Source organism: Rhincodon typus, chromosome 4 (genome assembly GCF_021869965.1).
Source record: "Rhincodon typus isolate 14 chromosome 4, sRhiTyp1.1, whole genome shotgun sequence".
NCBI classification, from domain to species: Eukaryota; Metazoa; Chordata; class Chondrichthyes; order Orectolobiformes; family Rhincodontidae; genus Rhincodon; species Rhincodon typus.
In genome coordinates, this window is record NC_063335.1 from 71,080,320 (window position 1) to 71,102,330 (window position 22,011).

The following is a 22,011-nucleotide window of genomic DNA, read 5'->3' on the forward strand; positions in this document are numbered from 1 at the left end:
TTGATAGCATTAAACATAAACTGTCCACCATTTAGGTGATGTACAAATATCCAATGTACAATGTTCTTTGCCATGCAGCCCACTACAATTGACAGAATAACCACTTGGCTGCAAGGTCAGTATCACATAGCAATACTTGTCTGAGATTATCATTAGTTAGCAATTAAATCTTTTCATCAATTAAATTAAAGGCTAGCAATTAACTATTTTCACTGCAAGTCCTTACTGAGGACTCTTTAACGGGTGTTGTTTCATGCGGGGATTTTCTTCCCTCTACATGCACCCAAATACATGCAAACTAAACTCAATTAATGTGGTGAAACAACAACTTCACAAGTGTTTAATACTTGGTATCACTATGGAAACAACTGAATCGTTGAGAATATTTTAACAGCATTTTCTGGCAGGAGGCATTTAGACACCCACGCAAACAGGCAGGAAATAGACGGATATGGACCATGTGCAGGTAGATGGGATTAGTTTCGAATGGTTTCATGGTCAGCACAGACATGGTAGGCCAAAGGGCCTGTTCCTGTACTATACTGTTCTATGACTGTACACTACTGCTAGCTTCACAGTAATTACTGACCTTAAAACTAGCTCAATATGTTTGCATATGTTACTTTTGGAAATTTCACATCAATATTTAATTGCTGGCTTAAGAATAGTTAATGCTGTCATCTCAGCATTTTAAGCAACATACATGCCTTTGATTCTATAGATTCAGGCACAAAAGACTGAAACATATTATTCATGATATTTATAACCAGCAGGATCATGTTTAAAAAAAATGCACACTTACAAATGCTGCTTTGCGTTTCTAATGGTAGAGGGAAGGTTGAACAGAGAATCTTTTCAAAAGATAATTTATGCTGCTAAGACTACGAAGTTTTCTGTTTATTGTTCACTTAAAAGAGATATTTCTCAGGTTCTATCTTTTATAGACAACTTCAGGGGTAAGAAGGGAGTGGAAGGATTCAAAATTGATAGCAAAGAAGTACTGGATAGACTATTGGTACTGGAGGTTGATAAGGCACTGACATTGGATGAGATACATCCAAGGATACTGAAGGAGGTGCAAGGGAAATTGCAGGGGCACTGGCCATAATCTTTCAGTCTTCCCTTGACTTGGGGGAGGTGCCAGAAAACTGGAAAATTGTTTCGTTCAAGAAAGATTGCAAGGATAATCCTAGCAATTACAGACCAGTCAGTTTAACTTTGAGCTTCTAAACACAATTATCTGGATAGAGTTAGCAGTCACATGAAAAAAGATGTGTGATTAAGAAAAACCAGCACAGATTTTTAAAGGGGAATACACAACTTGCTAGAATTTTATTTAAAGATGTAACAGAAAGGCTTGGAGGGTAAAGCTGTTGATGTGGTATAACATGAACTTCTAGAAAACCTTTGATACTGTGCCATACAACAGACTTGTGAGGGAAGTTATAAGTGATGGAATAAAACGGACCAAAACAACATGGATACAAAATTGGCTGAGGCGATAGGGAAAAAAAGAGAGTACAGTAATGGTTAATGAGAGTTAACAAGAACTGCAGATGCTGCAGTCAGAGATAACACAGTATGGAGCTGGAGGAACAGCTTCAGAAGGGTCCTGACCAAAAACGTCAACTTTCCTGCTCTTCTGATGCTGCCTGGCCTGCTGTGTTCCTCCAACTCCATACTGTGATACCAGTAGTGGCTAATGGATGTTTTTCAGGCTGCAGGGAGGTTTGTAGTTACCCAGCAATGGATTGTATTTCCTGACATATACTATACATCTAGATTTTGGTTGTAGGTGACAGTTTCAAAGTTTGCAGATGACCCAAAACTTGAAAAAGCTGTAAATGGTGGAAGTATACAACTCCAGATGAGCATAGACAAGCTGGTGGTGTAGGCAGTTAAGTGACAGGTGAAATTCAACGCAGAGGCACTTTTAGTAGGAAGAACATTGAAAAACAATATAAAACAGGGGGTACAATTCTAAGGTGGTGCAGGAGCAAAGGGACCTGGGTGCAAAGGTACGCAGATCATTGGAGAAAGCTCAGAAACTGTTTCCAAGAATGGTACCAGGGATGAGGAACTTCAGTTATGAGGACAGATGGGAGAACTTGGGACTATTCTTCTTGTAGAGAAGACAATTAAGAGAAAATCTGATAGAGGTTTTCAAAATCATGAGCGGGCAGGATACAGTGGACAAGGAGAAACTGTTCCCATTCATAAAATGAACAAGTACATTTAAAGTAATCTGCAAAAGAAGCAAGGGTGGAGCGAGGTGTTTAGGATATGGAAGGCAAATGCCTGGAAGCGGCGCAGGCAGACTCCCTTTAGGCAGTCAAAAGGGCATTCGATGATTATTTGGATAAAAATAATGTGCAAAGGTATATGGAAAATGTAGGAGATTGGCACTAGGTAATAATGCTCATTTGATGGGCCTTTGCAGGCAAAATTGGCCAAACAGCCTCCTCCTGCGTCGTAATCGAAGAAGTGTTCTGAGGATCAAAAGGCCTTTACCAAACTATCAAACTGGTACTGTATAAATCTAAATACCACGCGGGGTCAAAATTTGGTGTTAAAATAACACATTGCATCAATCCCACAACAGCTTCAAGAAGCAAAGTGATATCTCACTGCCTGGCTCTCTATTCAGAGACTTCAAGCCATGTGAACTTCTTGCACTGGCAGTCAAACTCTCTGGCATTAAAATTAACTACTGCACATTTGAAGTCACATTTTTTCAGGTTTCAGTAGATATTGAAGATTTTAAAAGATTTAGTACCCTCGGAGAAAAGTTTTTCCTCCTCTGTTTTAAAGAGAAGCAGCAAGTTTAAAAGTGACCCCGTGAATTCAACATTCTTATTACAATTCGTTGTTAATATTTGTACTGCTAATTTCATAATGCTGTAACCCGATTGTCAGAATTACCTGACCTGCTGGCTCAGATCCCAGAACCCAATTTACTTGGCTACATCCTTTCCACCTTGCAGTTTCAACAGCTTACAAGGCAAACATTATCAATACGAGTGTAGGTCACATGGTCAGAACGAGGGGGACGTTTGTCAGAGTGAGACCGAGACAGAGACACATTGAGTAACTGAAAATATGGATCAAAGACAGACTTTGGGGTAGAGGGAGAAAAAGAGGTGCTTTAATTAAGGTTTAATGCAAGAAATAAAGTCTCCAGAGCAAGAGATGAGCGGGAAAGAAAACAAGGTGTGGATTGAGAGGCCTATCTGCATTGAAATCAATAGCTACATGACGTCATGAGTGCAGGAAAACAGTTGATTAGAAATACTTACCGAACCTACTAACCAATCTTTAAAGTGAAAGTTGGATATTTAGAATTGGTTTAAATCTCTAGATTTCTTTCTCTCTTTTTCTGTCAGCTTAAGTTTTCATAGTATGTCCACATTTATTCTAAGCGTTACAAATAGATTTTAGAGTGTTATGGAATGGCAGATCAGAAAGGCCAAATGGAGTGCATACCATGTGGAATGAGAGATATTATGGACATGCCACATGTCCTCGACAAACATATCTGCAGGAGGTATCTCCAACTGCACAAACTTGAGGTCTGAATCTCAGGACTTGAGCAGTGTCCAGAGTCACTGTTGTGCATCCACAAAAGGTAGAACGTAAACACCTCAGATTAGAAGCACACAGAGGGAAAATGATGACTACCCCACAGGTAAACATAAGTCCTGTCTATCATGTTTGCTGATCCATTTTGGATTTCATTTTGGAAGCTTGTGAAGGTAATGATTTTTAAGAAGAATGCAGTCAGAGCCAAGCTTGTTGCAATATAAGTGACTCAGCTGTATATGGGAAGAGGAAGAAGAAACAAAATAGTAATCATGAGAGATCTGATAAGCACTTCTGTGCTAGTTAGTATGACACCAGGATGTTGTGCGGTCTCTCCAATGGGTCAAGGATGTCAGGGAGTGGTTGGAGGATATCCTTCTGGGAGAAGTGATCAGCATTAAGTTATGGTCCACATTGGTACCAACACCATAAGTAAGAAGAGGGATGAAGTCCAGCAGGAAGATTTCAGGGAGTTAGGAAGGAAATGAAAAAGCAAAACCTTGGCAGCAGTAGTCCCAGGATTACTCCAGGTGCGACAAGCTATAGAGTGCAAGAATGAGAAGAGTGATCATTTGAACATGTAGCTGGAGAATTGGTGTTGGAAGGAAGGCATCAGAAATTTAAGGGATTCAGATGGTTCTGGGGCAGGTAGGTCCTGTTCAAATTGGGCAGGTCACACCTTAACCGGACTGAGACCGATATCCTCCCAGAGAGATTCGAGTGTGCTGCTGGGGTGGATTTAAACCAGCTTGTCTGGAGAGTGGGGACCTGAGGAGTAACCCAAAGTAGAAGAAAGTAAAGTTAGCAATAGGAAGTCGAAAAAAATGGCAGGAGGACCAAAAGGTAGGAGAAACAAAGCTGAGCATTGGGTATGCTTCAAAAGCAGAAATATGTCAGAAAAACTCCGGTTTCCTCCCACAGTCCAAAGATGTGCAGGCTAGGTGGATTAGCCATGCTAAACTGTCCAAAGTGTTCAGGGATGTGGGTGGGTTAAAAGGAGATAGGACTGTGTGGGATGCTCCGAGGGTCAGTGTGGACTTGTTGGGCTGAAAGACCTGTTTCCACACTGTAGGGATTTTATGAAACAAAGTTAAGAGCACTCCATCAGACGGCACACAGTATTTGCAATGAGGTAGATGATCTGAAGGCGCAAATGGAAATACATAGATATGATCTAATTGTCATTACAGAAACATGGCTGTGTGGTGACCAGGACTGGGAATTGAACATTCAAGGATATCAGGAACAAAACCAGAAGTTGCTGGAAAAGCTCAGCAGGTCTGGCAGCATCTGTGAAGAAAAAAATCGAAGTTAATGTTTTGGGTCTGGTGATCCTTCCTCAGAAGGACCCAAAACGTTAACTCTGATTTTTTCTTCACAGATGCTGCCAGACCTACTGAGCTTTACCAGCAACTTCTGGTTTTGTTCCTGATTTATAGCATCCGCAGTTCTTTCTATTTTTATTCAAGGATATTAAATGTTTAGGAACGATACGGGAGAAAGAAAAATTAATGGAGTTGCATTGATAACAGCAGAGGACGTCAGATCAGAACAACAATTATGAGCCATTTGTTTGGAGCTAAGAAACAGCAAGCAACAGCAGCTATTGGTTAGAGTTAATTATAGGTCACAAAATAGTCGTGGTAGTGTGGGATGTGGCATTAATCAGGAAACGAGAGAAGCATAAAGGATAGGCAACACAGTTTTCATGGGTGACTTTAACCTGCATATAGACGCTGGGTCAACCAATTTCGCACTGAAGCTGGGGAGGATGAATTTCTGTTATATTAGAAATGGTTTTCCAGAGCAGCATATGGCTGTCTAAATCTAGTATTAAGGTAATAATAAAAAGGGCTAATTAGCAATCTTGTTGTAAAAGAACCTTTAGAGACGAGCGACCATAATTTGATAGAATTTTCTGTTATGCTTGAAAGTGAGGTTTTGTAGCAACAGTATTAAGTTTGAATATAGGAAATAATGAAAGAACGAAGCACAATTCGGCAGAGGTGGATAGGGAAAATACATCAAAAGGCATAACTGTATATAGGTAATGCACAGTCTTTGAAGAGCTATTTCACATCCTGTGCTGTTATCAGAAAGTAAATGCTCTTCAAGATGCAAAATCTCAAAAAATGACAGTCAACTGTGGCTATCAAATTAAGTTTTTTCAGTGCATAAGATTTTTTTTTTTTTTTTTTTTAAAAAGTGCTGATAAAGTTGCAAGAAATAACTCTAATTCTGAGGATTGGAAGGTTTATAGAATACAACAAGGAAGTACCAAGCAACTGATAACAAAAGGAAGAATAGAATATGCAACCTAGCAAAAATCACAAAACTGGAATGCAAAAGCTTCGAGAGGTACATAAAAAGAAAACATTGAACTAAAAACGAATGTGAGTCTATTTGAAGTAGAGTCAGCAGAAATTATAATGGGGAAGACAGAAATGACAGAGAAGCTAAATGATTACTTTGCAGCGGTTTTCATGGAGGAAGAATTCAGAAATTTCTCAGAAGTAGAGATCCAAATGTCTGAAGAGAATGACGAGCTGAATGAAATTAGCATTACTAAGAAGATTGTACTGGACGTATTATTGGGGTGAAAGTTGATAAACACACAGCATCTTCCAAAATTCTATAGAATAATTCCTACGGATCTGAAGGTAGAAAATGTCATCCCACTATTTAAGAAGAGAATGGGAAAGGAAACAGGAACTGCAGACCTGTTAAGCCTTCCATCAGTAGTAGGAATATACTAGAATCTATTATAACTGATAGGATAAAGAAACAAGTGGTTGATAATCATCTGACTGGCATAGTCAGCATGGATTTGCAAATGGGAAATCATGTTTGATGATTAATGGTCTGCAGCAGGATCACAACAGTGGGCAAGGGTATTCGCCAATTATAGCATTTCAATATATTCCAGTTTTAATCACTTTGGAAATATAACACGTCTGCCTATTCTTATCTATCTGTCCAATTAAACTGTATTATGGTGTGGATAGTATAATATTGGGGTTTAAGGAGTTCTTAACAAGGTTATTTGATTTTTCTTTTACATATGGAAGGCAGGCTATTAAGTTTGGTGAATATTACATGGCCAACTGCTGTTGAAACACAACCAGCAGGGACATCTACTATTTAGTTTACTAACACATTAGGAATAGAACATACCCTCATATGGTTTTGAGCATCTTGTTAATTCTGGATATACGATGCTAGCATAAATCAAAAGTGGCTGTAAGTCCATCACGAGAACTATTTACAGTAGTGGTGCAAATAGTTTAAGATGAAGAAATAAAAAGCATCAGGTAAGAAGCTACTGTCACTATTGCCACACTGCAAGTGACAGGTTTGGGACAGTGCTGAAATATATTTCATTTCATGCATTTTATTTCCTATTGCACTCTACCATTAATATTGTAAATCTGTTAAGACTGTGTAGTTACTCCGATGTTGGTTGGCGAAAATACATTTGAATCCAATGGGAATTAACTTCATAATAATATTAGCATTCCTCGGAATCATGAAAGTGAATGTTACCATGGACCCGAAGGATCAGAGACTGCTCCCTCGTTAGAGGGGTGAGTTTAATCTGAGGGTCATCATGCCTCAGGCGAGGGGTGAGATTGAAAAGAGCGAGCCTTCCTGGTGGCCTCAGCCAATATGGGAAGTAATCCTGTGCTCTTGGTATTACTCTGCGTTGCAACCAGCTGTCTAGCCAACTGAGCTTGCTGATCCCATCAACTCATCATAACAATTGTGCTGCCCTCTATACTTATAATTTAATTCACAAGTACTAAAACATTCAATCATCATCTAGCTGAGAGTACAAGTCAGCAGGTTGAATATTTGTTGAGTGACCTCACATAGGCATTAGTCCGAGCAAAAGACAATGAAATGTGGGCATCAATTAGAAACACTGCCATTGTGGATATAATTAGGAAACACAAATTGTGTTGAAATGAAATTAGCTGATAGGCCTGTCAAATTATTTTTGAAGATATAGCTTAACAGTGTAAACATTCAGTATCTAAAAAGAATCTCATTTCTACAAAACAGAAAAACATCTTCCTGATTGCTTATTAGAATGTTTGCAAATGTAGCTGTACTTAAATTAAGGCACTTTTATTTGAAATTTAAGGGATTGCTGGTTGTTAAATATAACTGCAAATTCACAATCTACATAAACTATCAAGACAGTTTTAGTATAAAGTCATGACATGAGAGGGATTTGAGGTTTAGTGCTCTATCCCACCAAGATTTATATAGATAGTATGCACAATGAGAATCATGGCTCAATTTAATGTAATCAGAAATGACATGGAAATTTCACATTGCTGATTCCTGTACTCACCAATGGTCTGGATAATTGTATCCTGAACTAATTTCTCATCATTGCTTGTTGAAAAACCACCTGGAGAACTACATTCGCCGGATAACTCAAAATCAACACTGAGGCGCAAGTGTTTCAATAATGTGTTAAACACCTCCAAAAAAGTTGGACCTATTTCAATAAAAAGATCAAATTAGTATTCACTTAAACATTGGTATTGACTGGGTAACTTATTTTTAGGGAAAGAAGAAACAGTGAAATAAAAATATTCAAAATTATTCAATCCTGATCACATGCAAAGCCAGAAATCTGTCTTCTTCACAGTTTGACTAAAAACACTTGCAATATCAAAAACAATAAAATTATATTTCAATAAGCATTACTACAAAAGGAAATCAAGCCAACAGACTGAAAAGTAGTTCACAAGGCTTGTACAACAACTTCTGCTTCCTTTGCCTGGGAAAAATCCAAGGGAATTTACTTAAGAAGAAAACTGGCAGCGCTATTTTGCTCACTTTATTGAGCTTTGGAGTAGGCAATTATCTGATTTCTTTCAGTTTCAGAAAAATGGGGAGAGAAGGTGAATTCTAACTCTTGGGCCAATACTTCAGAGGCTGGATCTACAAATGAAGTTGCGTGTTGGGACCCTGTGGAATGATCAATGGGCAGGAATTTTAAACTTCTCATGGGCAAGTTCTTGCTCCCTGGATCCTGTGCAAATGTCTTAGACTTTGTGCTAGAGCCATAAAGTTTGGACAGTTCCATGGTACTTAGATGGATCGTTACCCAAAAAAATCAGATACATTAAAAATGGGTCTAACACCTGGACAACTGCACAAAATGATACCACAATCCTCTCTCCTAATCTCCTTACCGCGTCCTGCCTTCCCCACACTAACCCTGCTGATGCCTTCTTGCCAACTGACTATCTGACCCTCACCCATTGACCTACCTACCTATGCATTCAACCATCTGTTAACTAATATTCAAAGACTGCACTTTTAAACTTATCACAGGTACCCAGACTCGTGAAAAAAGAAGGGCTTTTGCTATCTTGTCCCAACCCAATTCTGCTCTGACAGAATTCCCTGAGGATGCTGTGCTGTTTTTCTTTAACAGCCTGGACCAGAAGACCAGAAATATGCAGCAACATCAGGTTGGAGGAATCTTGAAGTGCAGTGGTAAACCACTCATCATTGCCACTGCTCGGAAGATTCGGAACATTTCCGATCACCAGCAGACACAGGCAATGGTACACACTTAGAAAAGTATTGGAAACAACGCAGGTAGTACAATTTATTTTTAAATGTTCTGTAGGACACGTCTAAAAGGAAGTTCCTTAATTGCTGGGTGATTTGTTCAACTTTCCATTCATTAGTGTCAGGTAGCCTACACTCTACACAAGACTACAACTGAAATCTGGAAGTGTTATGTTCAGAAAAATAGTAGGGCAATTAAAAACATAAATGTGACCAGTGCATGTGTGGTGAAGAAATAAACAGAGAAAATTAATCCTCTGCACCAAATGGAAGCAGTCCAAGTCTATGAATTTTTTTCCTAAATGTCAGTTTTGCTTACCAATAGAACCTTTCGCTGCTATAACTACAGTCTCTAAAAGGACCTGTACAATGCCTGCTCGGACCCTTGGAGAATCCTTGTTGTGAGTGTCCAGATGTCGAAGAATCTGCTGAATGACGTGATGAGAATGCTGAGCCTGCAATGTTGGAATTATTGAAATAAAATTTAGACAAACATTTTTTATATGAAATAGAAGCAAAAGTGAAAACATTTTTATGCAAGCAAATGAACGGGTTGATTAGAAAAGTACCTAAAATGAAAGCAACAATCTGGTTTAAAATGCAAGCTACAGTACATGATATAAAGTTCATTGAACAAAGCACTTTGGAGAAACCAAAAACTCTCACATCAAAGTGATGGAAGGAATTATCGACCATTCTATCAAGCAGCACTTGGTCAATAAGCTGCTCACTGTCACTCAGTTTGAGCTCTGCTAAACCCACTTGGCTCCTGATTTCATGACAGCCTTGGCTCAAACACAAGTAAAAGAGTTAATTTCAAGAAGTGAGGCAAGAGTAACTGTCCTTGACATCAAAGATCACTTAGGCCAAGTGCAGGATCAAGCAGCCCCAGCAAAACTGAAGTCAACTAGAATTAGGGAAAGATCTTTACTCGTTGGAAATATACCAAGCACAAAAGGAAAATGGTTTTGGTTGTCAAAGGTCAATCATCTTAGCCTCAGGACATCACTGCAGGAGTTCCTCAGGATACAACCATCTACAACTGCTTGATCAATAACGTTCTTTCCATCATCAGATCAGAAGTGGAGAAGTTTATCGGTAGGTGAAGTCTTCAATACCACTTTTCACTCCTCAGACTTGAAGCAGTCTGTGTCCACATCCAGAAAGACCTGTTCAACATTGAGGCTTTGGCTAATAAGTGGCAAGTAATATTCATGCTTACAAGTGCCAGCAATGGCATCTTCCGTGAAAAAGAATTGAACCATCTTCCTTTCACATTCAAAGGCATTAACATTACAGAATCCCCCGCTATCAAGATCCTGGGGGTTCCGATCGACCAAAACCTGAATTAGACTTCAACCTTTGCGACCTTCAAACATGATGATGGGATGAATATCTTACTTCAAAAGGGGAACAATTTTTATGAAATTACGTCCTATAGGGAGCTTTACCAACTATTAGGGCCCATTAGCAATTTGGATACATATGTCTTAACCCTTGATTTAATCTCCTGGCGGGGAAAATCTTCCCATCAGAAATGCAATCAAGTAACATTAACCCTAATGGATAAGTGACAGATCCATCTCCTTGAGAATGCAGCAATACATTAGACGCTAGTAAAAAGTTAAAATACCATCTCTGAAGTATAAATCTCACGCTTGTATTCAAAAAATTTTCTAATGTAAATTTGAAACCTCTTCAGCCATGTGCAGTTTGGTCACAAAATAGAACGTGGAAATAAAATCAAAATACAATCAAGCTTTTGTATCATTAGAGTTGATCATTATATAAAAAAAACACTTTGGTTGAATGGAGAGGAAGACAATGCATTATTATACAGCTCCAAGCATTTTCTTTCTTGCAAAATGAAGAATCTTATATACTCACCTGTATAGAATACATTGTAATTTTGAAACAGGAAACAGCAAATGCATTTGGGTCCCAGAGCTGATGGTTGTCTAAATGACTACAAATGTAATAACAAAAAACTCAATTAGCAGTCAGTTGAGATGCATTGCAGACTCTAGCAAAAAACCAATAATCTACTGGGTAATAACATGAACACAGTACATTTAGAACAAATAAGAACAAATTAGAAGATCAACATTTAATTTAGATAATTTACCAGAGTATTTGTACTACTTGCACCATATTCTTTAATGACTCCGTGTTTACTTATTAAAAGGAAGAAGAGGAAAGCATACTGAATGCAAATCAAAGATCACAATGCAATAAGTATATTTTAACTATTCTTTTAGATTAGAAACAGTTCTGCAATGAGTCTGTTGGTACCCTGAATTAACCATAGTTTCATTAAGACAATAATTAAGTAAACACCATTTTTGGGTGTGGACTTATGTCAATGTTGTTGAAAGAATACAGAAACCAGTAAATTATGCAGCTTTGCAGTCACAAATCCAATTACCTTTCAAAGGCTTTTAAAAAAAAACCCTCCTTTTTCCATTATAAGAAAAAAAATTATGTTTACTTAATGCACCCAAAAATATTTTTGTTTGAAATAGAAGACAGATTGATTACTTCATTACAGAGTAATACATACATATTCTTGCAAAAATGCAACTGGGATGGGGTTCTGACATTAGCAGACTGCAGCAGTTCAACAGATTCCTCTCTGTGTGGTGCATAATTTCTCAAGATGCAACAGTAATGTTTAATCAACCCACTGCTCTCCTTTTGCTTTTTAACTTCTAGTCGCTCAATTTTTTGGAATATTGTGATAACCTCATCATTGAACTTACTGATAACACTTTAGATAACTCTCACTTGGTAATAAAATTAACAAAGTCAATTCACAATAATAAACAAAAACCAGAACAACATTAAATTACTGATCGTAGCCTATTATCTTGTTTTCACTCTCTTATTCGCATTAAATACGCCTCGGCAAACTTCCGCATGATAAACAACACTGTTGGAACTGGAATAGCTGGACCAGAGATGCTAGGTCAGGTATATAGATCTTTAATACTTCGAACTCCTAGTCTTTGCTGGATCTGGTATGTCTAATTGTTCACTTCAGGGGATGTGAAATGAGCAAACTTGGCTTAGTGTTAGTATGTATGATGGCAGGGATCTCCGCGGTAGGCAGAGTACAGGTTACTCCTCTCCGCCCACACACTCACCTTATACCTGCTGATCAAACACAGAAAATTGAAGGTCCAGCAGGAGACCAGTTAGCCCATCATGTCTTTGCCAGGTTAAAAGAAGCTAACCAGTGCAATTAAATTTTCTACCTTTTGATCTGCAGACCTTTAGCCTATGACACTTCATTTGCACTTCTTATTATCTTTTGTACTTTTTTTAAAACCTTCATTAGTCTTTCAGCTAGGGAGTTGCAAACCTTGATGCTCTTGAAGAAAACAAATGTCCTCTCAATCCTTCTGCCAATTACTTTAGATATAGCACCTGTTTAAAGACCTCTTTTCTAAGGAAAACAAGTCAATTCTAGTCATTCTATCCAGGCCCCTATTATTTGGAATACTGTTATGATCACAGCTGATGTTGCTACTGAGCAAGACAGGTTTCAGACAGGAAAATGGCCTTACAGATCTTTTATTTTTGCTTTTAACAAAGTGGTCTCTCACTGAAATACAAGCATGTAATAGGGAAAATTTTGCTTCAATGAAACAAAAAGAAAAATTATCCAAACTATCTACTTATAATACAAATAGAGTTGATTAGCTCAGTTGGCAGGACAGCTGGTTTACAATGCAGAGTAACGTCAACAATCTGGGTGCAAATCCCACACTGGCTGAGGTTACCATCAGGACTCTCCATCTCAACCTCTCCCCTTGCCTGAGATGTGACAACCCTCAGGTTAAATCACCGACACCCATCTCTCTCTAATGAGAGAGCAGCTCTATGGTCTGGCAAGACTATAGTGACTTTACCTAATAGAAATTCAGATTTATTTTAAACGTGCTGTAAAACTATAACACTATTAAGCCCAAAACATTTCTTTATAAATTGAAAATAAACAAAAAATGGCTTTTGTATAGTGTACAAAACACACCACTGGTACTCAAAAAACACTTGTACAATACAAACATCAGTATCTCTAGGTATCCAACACCTCAGCAAGTTCAAGTCACTTGGGACTTCAATGTTTAGATTGGAACTTTAGATAAATTCTTCCTGGAGTTATAATACACCTGCTTAAATGTACTTAAAGCTAAGTAATCTCTTCAGGATTTTATCCCAACATATCTGGTCTGACACGAACACTAAGTCTTCACTCTAAGATAATCTCGTTCCTACATGCCTTTCTCTTCTAGGGAGCACTTTTCTACACAGCCATCCTATTCTAAGGACTTTACAGGGTTGTCCCAATCAAAGTCAAAAAATAAAGTAGGATCTCTTTCTCACTCCGATTTGTGTTTTTCCCTTAAAAACTTAAAAACGTTCCACAACTCTCTAACACTCTTCAAGGTCTTATTTACAATAACAGGTCTAACAATCTAAAATAAACAAGTCTATCAGAAGTGCATACAAGTTTATTGTTCTGAAACCGTGCCTCAAAAACTGTTTATAAGAGATATCACCATGGATACTGAAATACTTAACTTCAGACACACTGCTTACTAACTCAAAAACCACAAACAAATAACATTAAAAGTTATACATATAATCCCACAGTTCGCATCACAACACGTTAACTAAATTTTTGCTCAATCTCCTTTGTTCCAAAAAGATTTTTAAAAAGTCAACCTATTCAATCTTCTACCTCATTATTAAAAATTTAATTTCTAGCAACATTGTTGTGAATTCTCCTTGGCACCCTGCCTAGTTTGATCATGTTTTTCGCAAGGCTGAAATCATAGTCAGTACTTCAGTTGTGGCCTAACCATTATTACATAATGTTTTTACAATCTGTACCTTAATGAAGGAAGTATTCCATATACTACTATCTTAACTTTAAAAGTATACAGGATCTTGTGTTTTTTTTTTCTAAACAGAGTACAAAAGCCAAGAAGTTGTAAATTGGTTGATCCTCAATTTCTAGCTCAACTTTAAAAGGGTGTGAAAGCACTGAAGAGATCCCAGAAAGGTTTAAAGGATGAACGACTCCAGTTACATGGATACACCAAAGGGGAAAACAAAAACATCTCCTTACAGCAGAGAAATATTTAGGAAACTTGATTCAAGAATTCAAAAATTACGAGGGATCTGAACTGAGGAGAGACTTTTCCTATTGGTTGAAAGAGAAGACCGATTCAAAATAATTGGCAATTTTTTAAACTATACCCCGAGTTCTAGATTTCTCCACAAGAACAGGCATCCCCTCAGCATCTACCGTCAAGCCCCCCAAATCTGGTGTTCGAATAAGATCACCTCTAAATGAGTAAAGGCCCAACCTGCTCACCTTTTCCTCAAAAGACAAAGGGATTAGCCTCATGAGCTTTCTCTAAACTGTTTCCAATGGAAGTATGTCCCTTCCTTAAGCATGACCAAAACTGTACACAGTACTACAGGTGTTACCTGGCTAATGCCACGTACTTTTGTACAAAGACTTCCTTACTTTTATACTGTTTCCCCTTGCAATAAAGGCCAACATCCAAACTAACTTCCTAAATACTTGCTGTAGCTGCACGCTGAAGTTTTGAGAATCACGGTTACCTAAATCCTTCAATACTGCAGCATTCTGCAGTTTCTCACTATTAAATATTCTCTGGAACACGTAGAACTTGAACCCAAGCCTCCAATCTCAGAGGTGTCAGTCCTTCATTCATGTCATTAGTATACATTATGATAGGCTGAGGTTCACAAATGTGTGCGTTACTGCATTAATTTCAGTTTTCCGACCCGAAACTAGCCCATTTATTCAGACACTCTTTCCTGTTAGTCAGTTCTTTATCTACCCTAACATTAACACCCCTAACATCATCCCTTTCTTGTGTAGGTACCTTACATGTGGCACTTTATCAAACATCTTTTGTAAATCCACATACACTATATAAACTGCCTCTCCTTTATCCACCTGCTTGTTACATCCTCAAATAAATAATGTGCTGAAAATAACTCGCTTTTCACAGAATCATACCAACTCTGCCTGAAATGTCCTGTTACCAGCACTTTAAAATTAACTGTAGCATTTTCCAATAACAGACATTAGCCCAAGTTGTCTACGAGTTTCCGCCTTCCTTTTTTTTTTTTTTAAAAACAGAGGTGTTACACTTGCAGTTTGGCAATCTGCTGGGACCCTTCTAGAATCTAGTGAATTTTGGAAGACTGTAACCAACCCACTCACTTATCTCTGCTGTCAGTTATTTTAAAGACTAAGGATACAGGCCATCAAGATTGAGCAAACCTGTTAGCCTTAGGTTCCATTCGTTTCCCACAGCTTCATCCCTCCTTTGTGCTTCTAGATTTTCTACTAGTTTTAGGATTTTTTTCAACTGTGAAGATGGATGGAAAGTGCTTGTTCAAAGTCTCTACCATTTCCTTGTTTCACATCAGATGCCAATACTTACTTTAGCTCTTTTCCTTTTGAAATCCTTTTAAAAGCATTCACTGCTTGTGGTTTTGTCTTCCAAGTTCTCTCTCAGACTTTCATTTCACCCTTTTATTTAATGCAATCCTTTTCTAGTTTCTACAACTTGCCTAATCTTTTAGCCTACCACAAATCTTCACAATATTTTAAGCTTCTTCTTTCATTTGATACCACTTAATTTCCTTAGTTAACCTTGATTGCTGCATAATTTTTGAGATTTATGAAATATTTCCTTAAAATATCTGCCACTGATTCTCTATCTTTCCTTGTAGCCAATTTACCCAATCCTCAATCGGTCTTCTTTCGCCTTACAAATAATTTAAGTTTAAGAAACAATTTACAGCCCACATTGTTCATGCATGAATGACATTCTATCATGCTATGATCACTTTTGCCTAAGGATCCTTTAATATGTTTACAATGAAATCTTTAATTATTCCTGTTTCATTACACATTGACATGTCGAGCGTAGCTTGCTCCCTGGTAGGTTTCAGTATACATTTTTCTGAGAAACTGTTCCAAACACATGATGACTCATTCTCCAGACTACCTTTGGCAATTTAATTTGTCTAATCGATGTGAAGATTAAAGTCAATTACTGCAGTACCTTTCCTGCAAGTTCCCACTATTATTTGATTTATACTCTGTTCTAAAGTGTAGCTACTGTTACAAATTCTGCAAACTACATCCACTAGTTACTACTTTCCTTTTTTTTTAAATAAATCTCCAACTCAACTGGTCTAAATTTTGGATTCTTCCAAACCTAGATCATTACTCACTGTTGTACTTATCCATCCTGTATTAACAGAACTAGACCAGCTTGCTTTCCTTTCCTTGTCTCCTTACTGATTGGCAGACCAGGCTCGAAGGTTCAAATGGCCTACTCTTGTTTGTAACCTTCAGAGGAAACAAACAAATCTCTATCTCAAATGGGAGAGACAATTTTTAAAAATTGTGCCCATGGTTCTAGGCAGCCACAAGAGCATCCTCTCAGCATCCACCCTGTCAAGTCTCCATCAGTTCTTTGCTGATAAGACAATGTTGTTTACACACTGATGCTGTCTTTCATTCGCTGGTTGAGAATTTACGCCTTTCACTATCTCCTTTCAATTGAAAATTTGCAGATAGAGTTCCGTGGGTGTGTGTTAAGGTAACTTTTGCCTAGCGATTGTCTATTGAAAGGTTTTTCTTTCAGGTTCAGTTGCGCTGTGTGTGTCAGTGTGCTTAGAATAGTAACTACTAATTCTTAGATAACAAGGTGTAGAGCTGGATGAACACAGCAGGCCAAGCAGCATCAGAAGAGCAGGAAGGCTGACGTTTCGGGCCTAGACCCTTCTTCAGAAATGGGGGAGGGGGAGGGGAAGGGAGATCTGAAATAAATAGGGAGAGAGGGGGAGGTGGATAGAAGATGAATAGAGGAGAAGATAGGTGGAGAGGAGACAGACAGGTCAAAGAGGTGGGGATGGAGTCAGTGAAGGCGAGTGTAGGTGGGGAGTTAGGGAGGAGATTGGTCAGTCCAGGGAGGACGGACAGGTCAAGGGGGCAGGATGAGGTTAGTAGGTAGGAGATGGGGGTGGGGCTTGAGGTGGGAGGAGGGGATAGGTGGGAGGAAGGACAGGCTAGGGAGGCAGGGACGAGCTGGGCTGGTTTTGGGATGCGGTTGGGGGAGGGGAGATTTTGAAGCTTGTGAAGTCCACATTGATACCATTGGGCTGCAGGGTTCCCAAGCGGACTATGAGGTGCTGTACCTGCAACCTTTGTGGCATCGTTGTGGCACTGCAGGAGGCCCAGGATGGACATGTCGTCTGAGGAATGGGAGGGGGAGTTGAAATGGTTCACGACTGGGAGGTGCAGTTGTTTTGTGCGAACCGAGCGTAGGTGTTCTGTAAAGCGGTCCCCAAGCCTCCGCTTGGTTTCCCCGATATAGAGGAGGCCACAATGGGAACAGCGGATACAGTATACCACATTAGCAGATGTGCAGGTGAACATCTGCTTGATGTGGAAAGTCTTCTTGGGGCCTGGGATGGGGGTGAGGGGGGAGGTGTAGGGGCAGGTGTAGCACTTCCTGCGGTTGCAGGGAAAAGTGCCGGGTGTGGTGGGGCTGGAGGGGAGTTTGGAGCGGACAAGGGAGTCACGGAGAGAGTGGTCCCTCCGGAAAGCAGATAAGGGTGGCGAGGAAAAAGTGTCTTTGGTGGTGGGGTGGGAATGCAGATGGCGGAAGTGTCGGAGGATGATGCGTTGGATCCGGAGGTTGGTGGGGTGGTACACGAGGACGAGGGGGATTCTGTTTTGGTTGTTATTGCGGGGAGGGGGTGTGAGGGATGAGTTGCGGGAGATATGGTCGAGGGCATTCGAGGGGGGGGAGCGATGTTGCGGTCCTTGAAAAACGAGGATATCTGAGATGTACGGGAGTGGAATGCCTCATCACGGGAGCAGATGCGGTGGAGGCGAAGGAATTGGAAATAGGGGATGGCATTTTTGCAGGAAGGTGGGTGGGAGGAGGTGTATTCTAGGTAGCTGTGGGAGTCGGTGGGCTTGAAATGGATGTCGGTTTCCAGGTGGTTGCCGGAGATGGAAATAAAGGGGTCCAGGAAGGAGAGAGAGGTATCAGAGATGGTCCAGGTGAACTTAAGGTTGGGGTGGAAGGTGTTGGTGAAGTGGATGAACTGTTCAAGCTCCTTGTGGGAGCACCAGGCAGCGCCGATACAGTCAATGTAACAGAGGAAGAGGTGGGGTTTAGGGCCAGTGTAGGTATGGAAGAGGGATTGTTCCACGTAACCTACAAAGAGGCAGGCAAAGCTTGGGCCCACGCGGGTACCCATGGCCACCCCTTTTCTCTGTAGGAAGTCGGAGGAATTGAAAGAGAAGTTGTTGAGGGTGAGGACGAGTTCGGCTAAGCGGATGAGGGTGTCAGTGGAGGGGGACTGGTCGGGCCTGCGGGACAGGAGGAAGCGGAGGGCTTTTAGGCCATCTGCATGGGGAATGCAGGTGTATAGGGACTGGACGTCCATGGTAAAGATGAGGTGTTGGGGAATGGGGACTTGGAAGTTTTGGAGGAGGTGGAGGGCGTGGGTGGTGTCACGGACGTAGGTAGTGAGTTCCTGGACCAAGGGGGAGAAAATGGAGTCGAGATAAGTGGAGATAAGTTCGGTGGGGCAGGAGCAGGCGGAGACAATGGGTCGACCAGGGCAGTCAGGTTTGTGGATTTTGGGAAGGACATAGAAGCGAGCGGTGCGGGGTTTGGGAACGATAAGGTTGGAGGCTATGGGTGGGAGGTCACCTGAGGTGATGAGGTTGTGGATGGTCTGGGAGATGATGGTTTCGTGGTCGGGGGTGGGGTCATGATCAAGGGGGCAGTAGGAGGTGGTGTCAGAGAGTTGGCGCCGGGCCTCGGCGATGTAGAGGTCAGTGCGCCATACTACAACTGCACCTCCCTTGTCCGCGGGTTTTATGGTGAGTTTGGGGTTGGAGCGGAGGGCTGCACGTTCTGTGGGGGAGAGGTTGGAGTGGGTGAGACGGGTGGAGAGGTTCAGGCAATTGATGTCACGACAGCAATTGGAGATGAAGAGGTCGAGGGACGGTAGGAGGCCTTGGGGTGGTGTCCAGGAGGAGGGGGTGTGTTGGAGGCGGGAGAAGGGGTCAGTAGAGGGAGGGTTAGGCTCACGATTAAAGAAGTAAGCGCAAAGTAAGGTGAAGTTTTAACTTTTATTCCAGCCAAATCATTTCCTGGAGCATACGTAACTGCTTACTACTTCTACTTTTCACAGCTCCGGATAACAAGTCACACTCTAACTTCACTATCAATAATGGTACTGGGATATACTCTTCACTTATCCTGCTTGATAACACTTCTCTTTCATTTTATTCTGTTGGGAAGGAGAAAAACCAGATCCTTCTCCAGCAAAAAAAGTTTGAATAGCTTCTGTGCCTCTTAATACATTTATGGGTTTAGCTCTATCATTTGGTGAAAAATCAATTACTTTATTTTTCGATAAATATCTCTCATCTAACTCATTCACCTCCCATGCATTCATAGCAGTTTTTACTTCCGGTTTCTTGGTTGTAGTTAAATCTACAATTTGATTAGGTGTGTATTCCTTTTAAATTTCCTTTTCAGACTCATCCTTTCACCCAAAGCTGAAACTTAGACAGTTGTAGAAGATAAATGAAGACAATGGAGAAACAATATCATCATTTGCTCACACATTCACCCACCAGCTCAAAAACTGGCACTATTTTGGGAAGATAGCTTACAAGTGAGATTTGCATGTGGTGAGACATCATAAGGCGCTTGCAGGGCAGCACATTAGTACAGACATAAGCTTACCAAAAGGTAAATCCTCAGAAATTAATGTTCATCCACTGAAACACTCAGTGTACTGGCAGGTCGATGTTCAAGATCAAGCAGTACAGCAATGTTCAGCAACAGCTTGGCGCAGGACTTTGGAGCGTTTCAACCTCATCACTGTCAGTGTGCAAGTGTTGGTCAACTTTCTGAGAACATTTTGCATCTAACCAAAATGCAGTATCCAATAGTCAATGTCTCATTTTCCACTGCAACACCAACAGAAATCAGCCAACATCTGAACAATGCACTGTAAAGCTCAGATTTTAGTTACGCAAGCTCACCCATAGCCATGATGGCAGTGTGCTATCAGCAGTCAAACGGGCACGCAGGGTGTTAGAGTAGCCCAATAGCTTGTCCTCCAACATACAGCATACAGCTCACCCAAGGCAGTTTAGCTGACAAAACAGTGGTTTAAGCACCAAATGATGTACCTGGTCGCATTTTGTATGGCAACAGGGCATATGTCCTGCTGCCCATCATAGGGTGGATTGTGCATGACAGTCTAGGTCCACACCATCAGTCCTCGGCAACCAGTGTTTACTCTCCGGTTTGTTTCGGAAACACAAATGCAGCTGGCATGCCAGACTATTACAGATAAAAGGCAAAACAGTAATTGCCATAATATTGGGACTAGACCTACATGATACAAAGTGTATGGTCACATACCAGCTGGATCCCTTTCTGTTGCAGTACATCTTAGTTGATATGCTACACCTGCAATCTGCCATTTGTGCAGAGAACGGAAGACAGCAATCCTATGAACCATGTTTACGTTCTACTTTACTCTCTCTGCCAAGAGAAAATGAAATGTACTCAGCTGTTTTGGAATACACAGTTTGTGACTTCCCTTGTGCAACAATGCACAATGGATTCTGGAAATCTGAAATAAAAACAGATAGAACTGGAGAAACCCAGCAGGTCTAACAACATCGGAGGATAGAGAAACAAAGTTAAGGTTTTGAGTCCAATTTTATTCTTTTTTTGAACTCAAAACAGTAATCAGTTTCTCTCTCCACAGATGTTGTCAAATCTGTTGAATTTCTCCAGCACTTAGTTATTATTTCAGAATGACTGCTCAACCTGTCTAATTTATTTAATTCAGCAAATTTCTCCCCATGCACATTCTGACATTTACAGAAATGGCATACGCACAGCCAGCACCAGAAATAATGCAGAACAAATATTTCAGAACCGGTGTTTCCATAGCTGCCACGCTTCCATGTAGTCAGCATCAAAAAAATGCGCAAAAAACATATACATTAAGTAATTTTACAATTCAAGTAAGATTAGCTAGAAGCTGAATAAAACATGGTACATATATTTTCACAAATTTAACTACGAAAAGGTTTGATTCATAAACGGCATTACACTGGGTACCACTACACTGATTGCAGATTTTGAATAAGAGAAATTAGCACTTCATAGCAGTGCTAGCACTATATTAGGATGTGCAGAACATACTAATACAACACTTTCATCTAGCTTTATCTTTGTTGTGACACGAACAAACATTTTGCAAATTAAAGCAGAATTCCAATCAATCTTGTCTTGCAGCTTGAATAATTTTGTCAGATTTTTAACAAATTAAATGTCAGAAGTTCACTCACTGAAAAATAATAACCAATTAAAATTGAAAAATAAGCTAATAAAATTAGGTTTAAAGAAAATTTGAGATGTTCATAGTTAAATAGCTAGATCAGGGTAGGGGAGTCCAAAACTAGAGGGAATAAGTTTAAAGGTGAGAGGGGAAAGACTTAAAAGGAATCTGACGGGCAACTTTTTCACACAGAGGGTAGTGCATATATGGAATAAGCTGCAAAAGAAAATGGTAGAGGTGGGTACAGTTACAACATTTAAAAGACATTTGGACAGGTACATGAATAGGAAGGTTTAGAGGGGTATGGGCCAAATGCAGTCAAATAGGATTTGTCAGTTTAGGAAACCTGATTGGCATGGACGAGTTGGGCTGAATGACACG

The 22,011-nt window shown here is 40.0% G+C and overlaps 1 protein-coding gene across 5 annotated transcripts in view; it reads right to left on the reverse strand.

Annotated features, from left to right (window-relative positions):
• Positions 1 to 22,011, reverse strand: part of efr3a (EFR3 homolog A (S. cerevisiae)) — a 183,425-nt gene that overhangs the window by 56,809 nt on the left and 104,605 nt on the right. For all 5 annotated transcript variants that reach the window (XM_048595631.1, XM_048595629.1, XM_048595632.1 and 2 more), the window contains 3 exons: positions 11,062 to 11,140; positions 9,494 to 9,629; positions 7,937 to 8,086 (listed from right to left, as the gene is read on the reverse strand). In XM_048595631.1, coding sequence (XP_048451588.1) covers positions 7,937 to 8,086; positions 9,494 to 9,629; positions 11,062 to 11,140 — 365 coding nt within the window. The remainder of the gene's footprint in view (positions 1 to 7,936; positions 8,087 to 9,493; positions 9,630 to 11,061; positions 11,141 to 22,011) is intronic.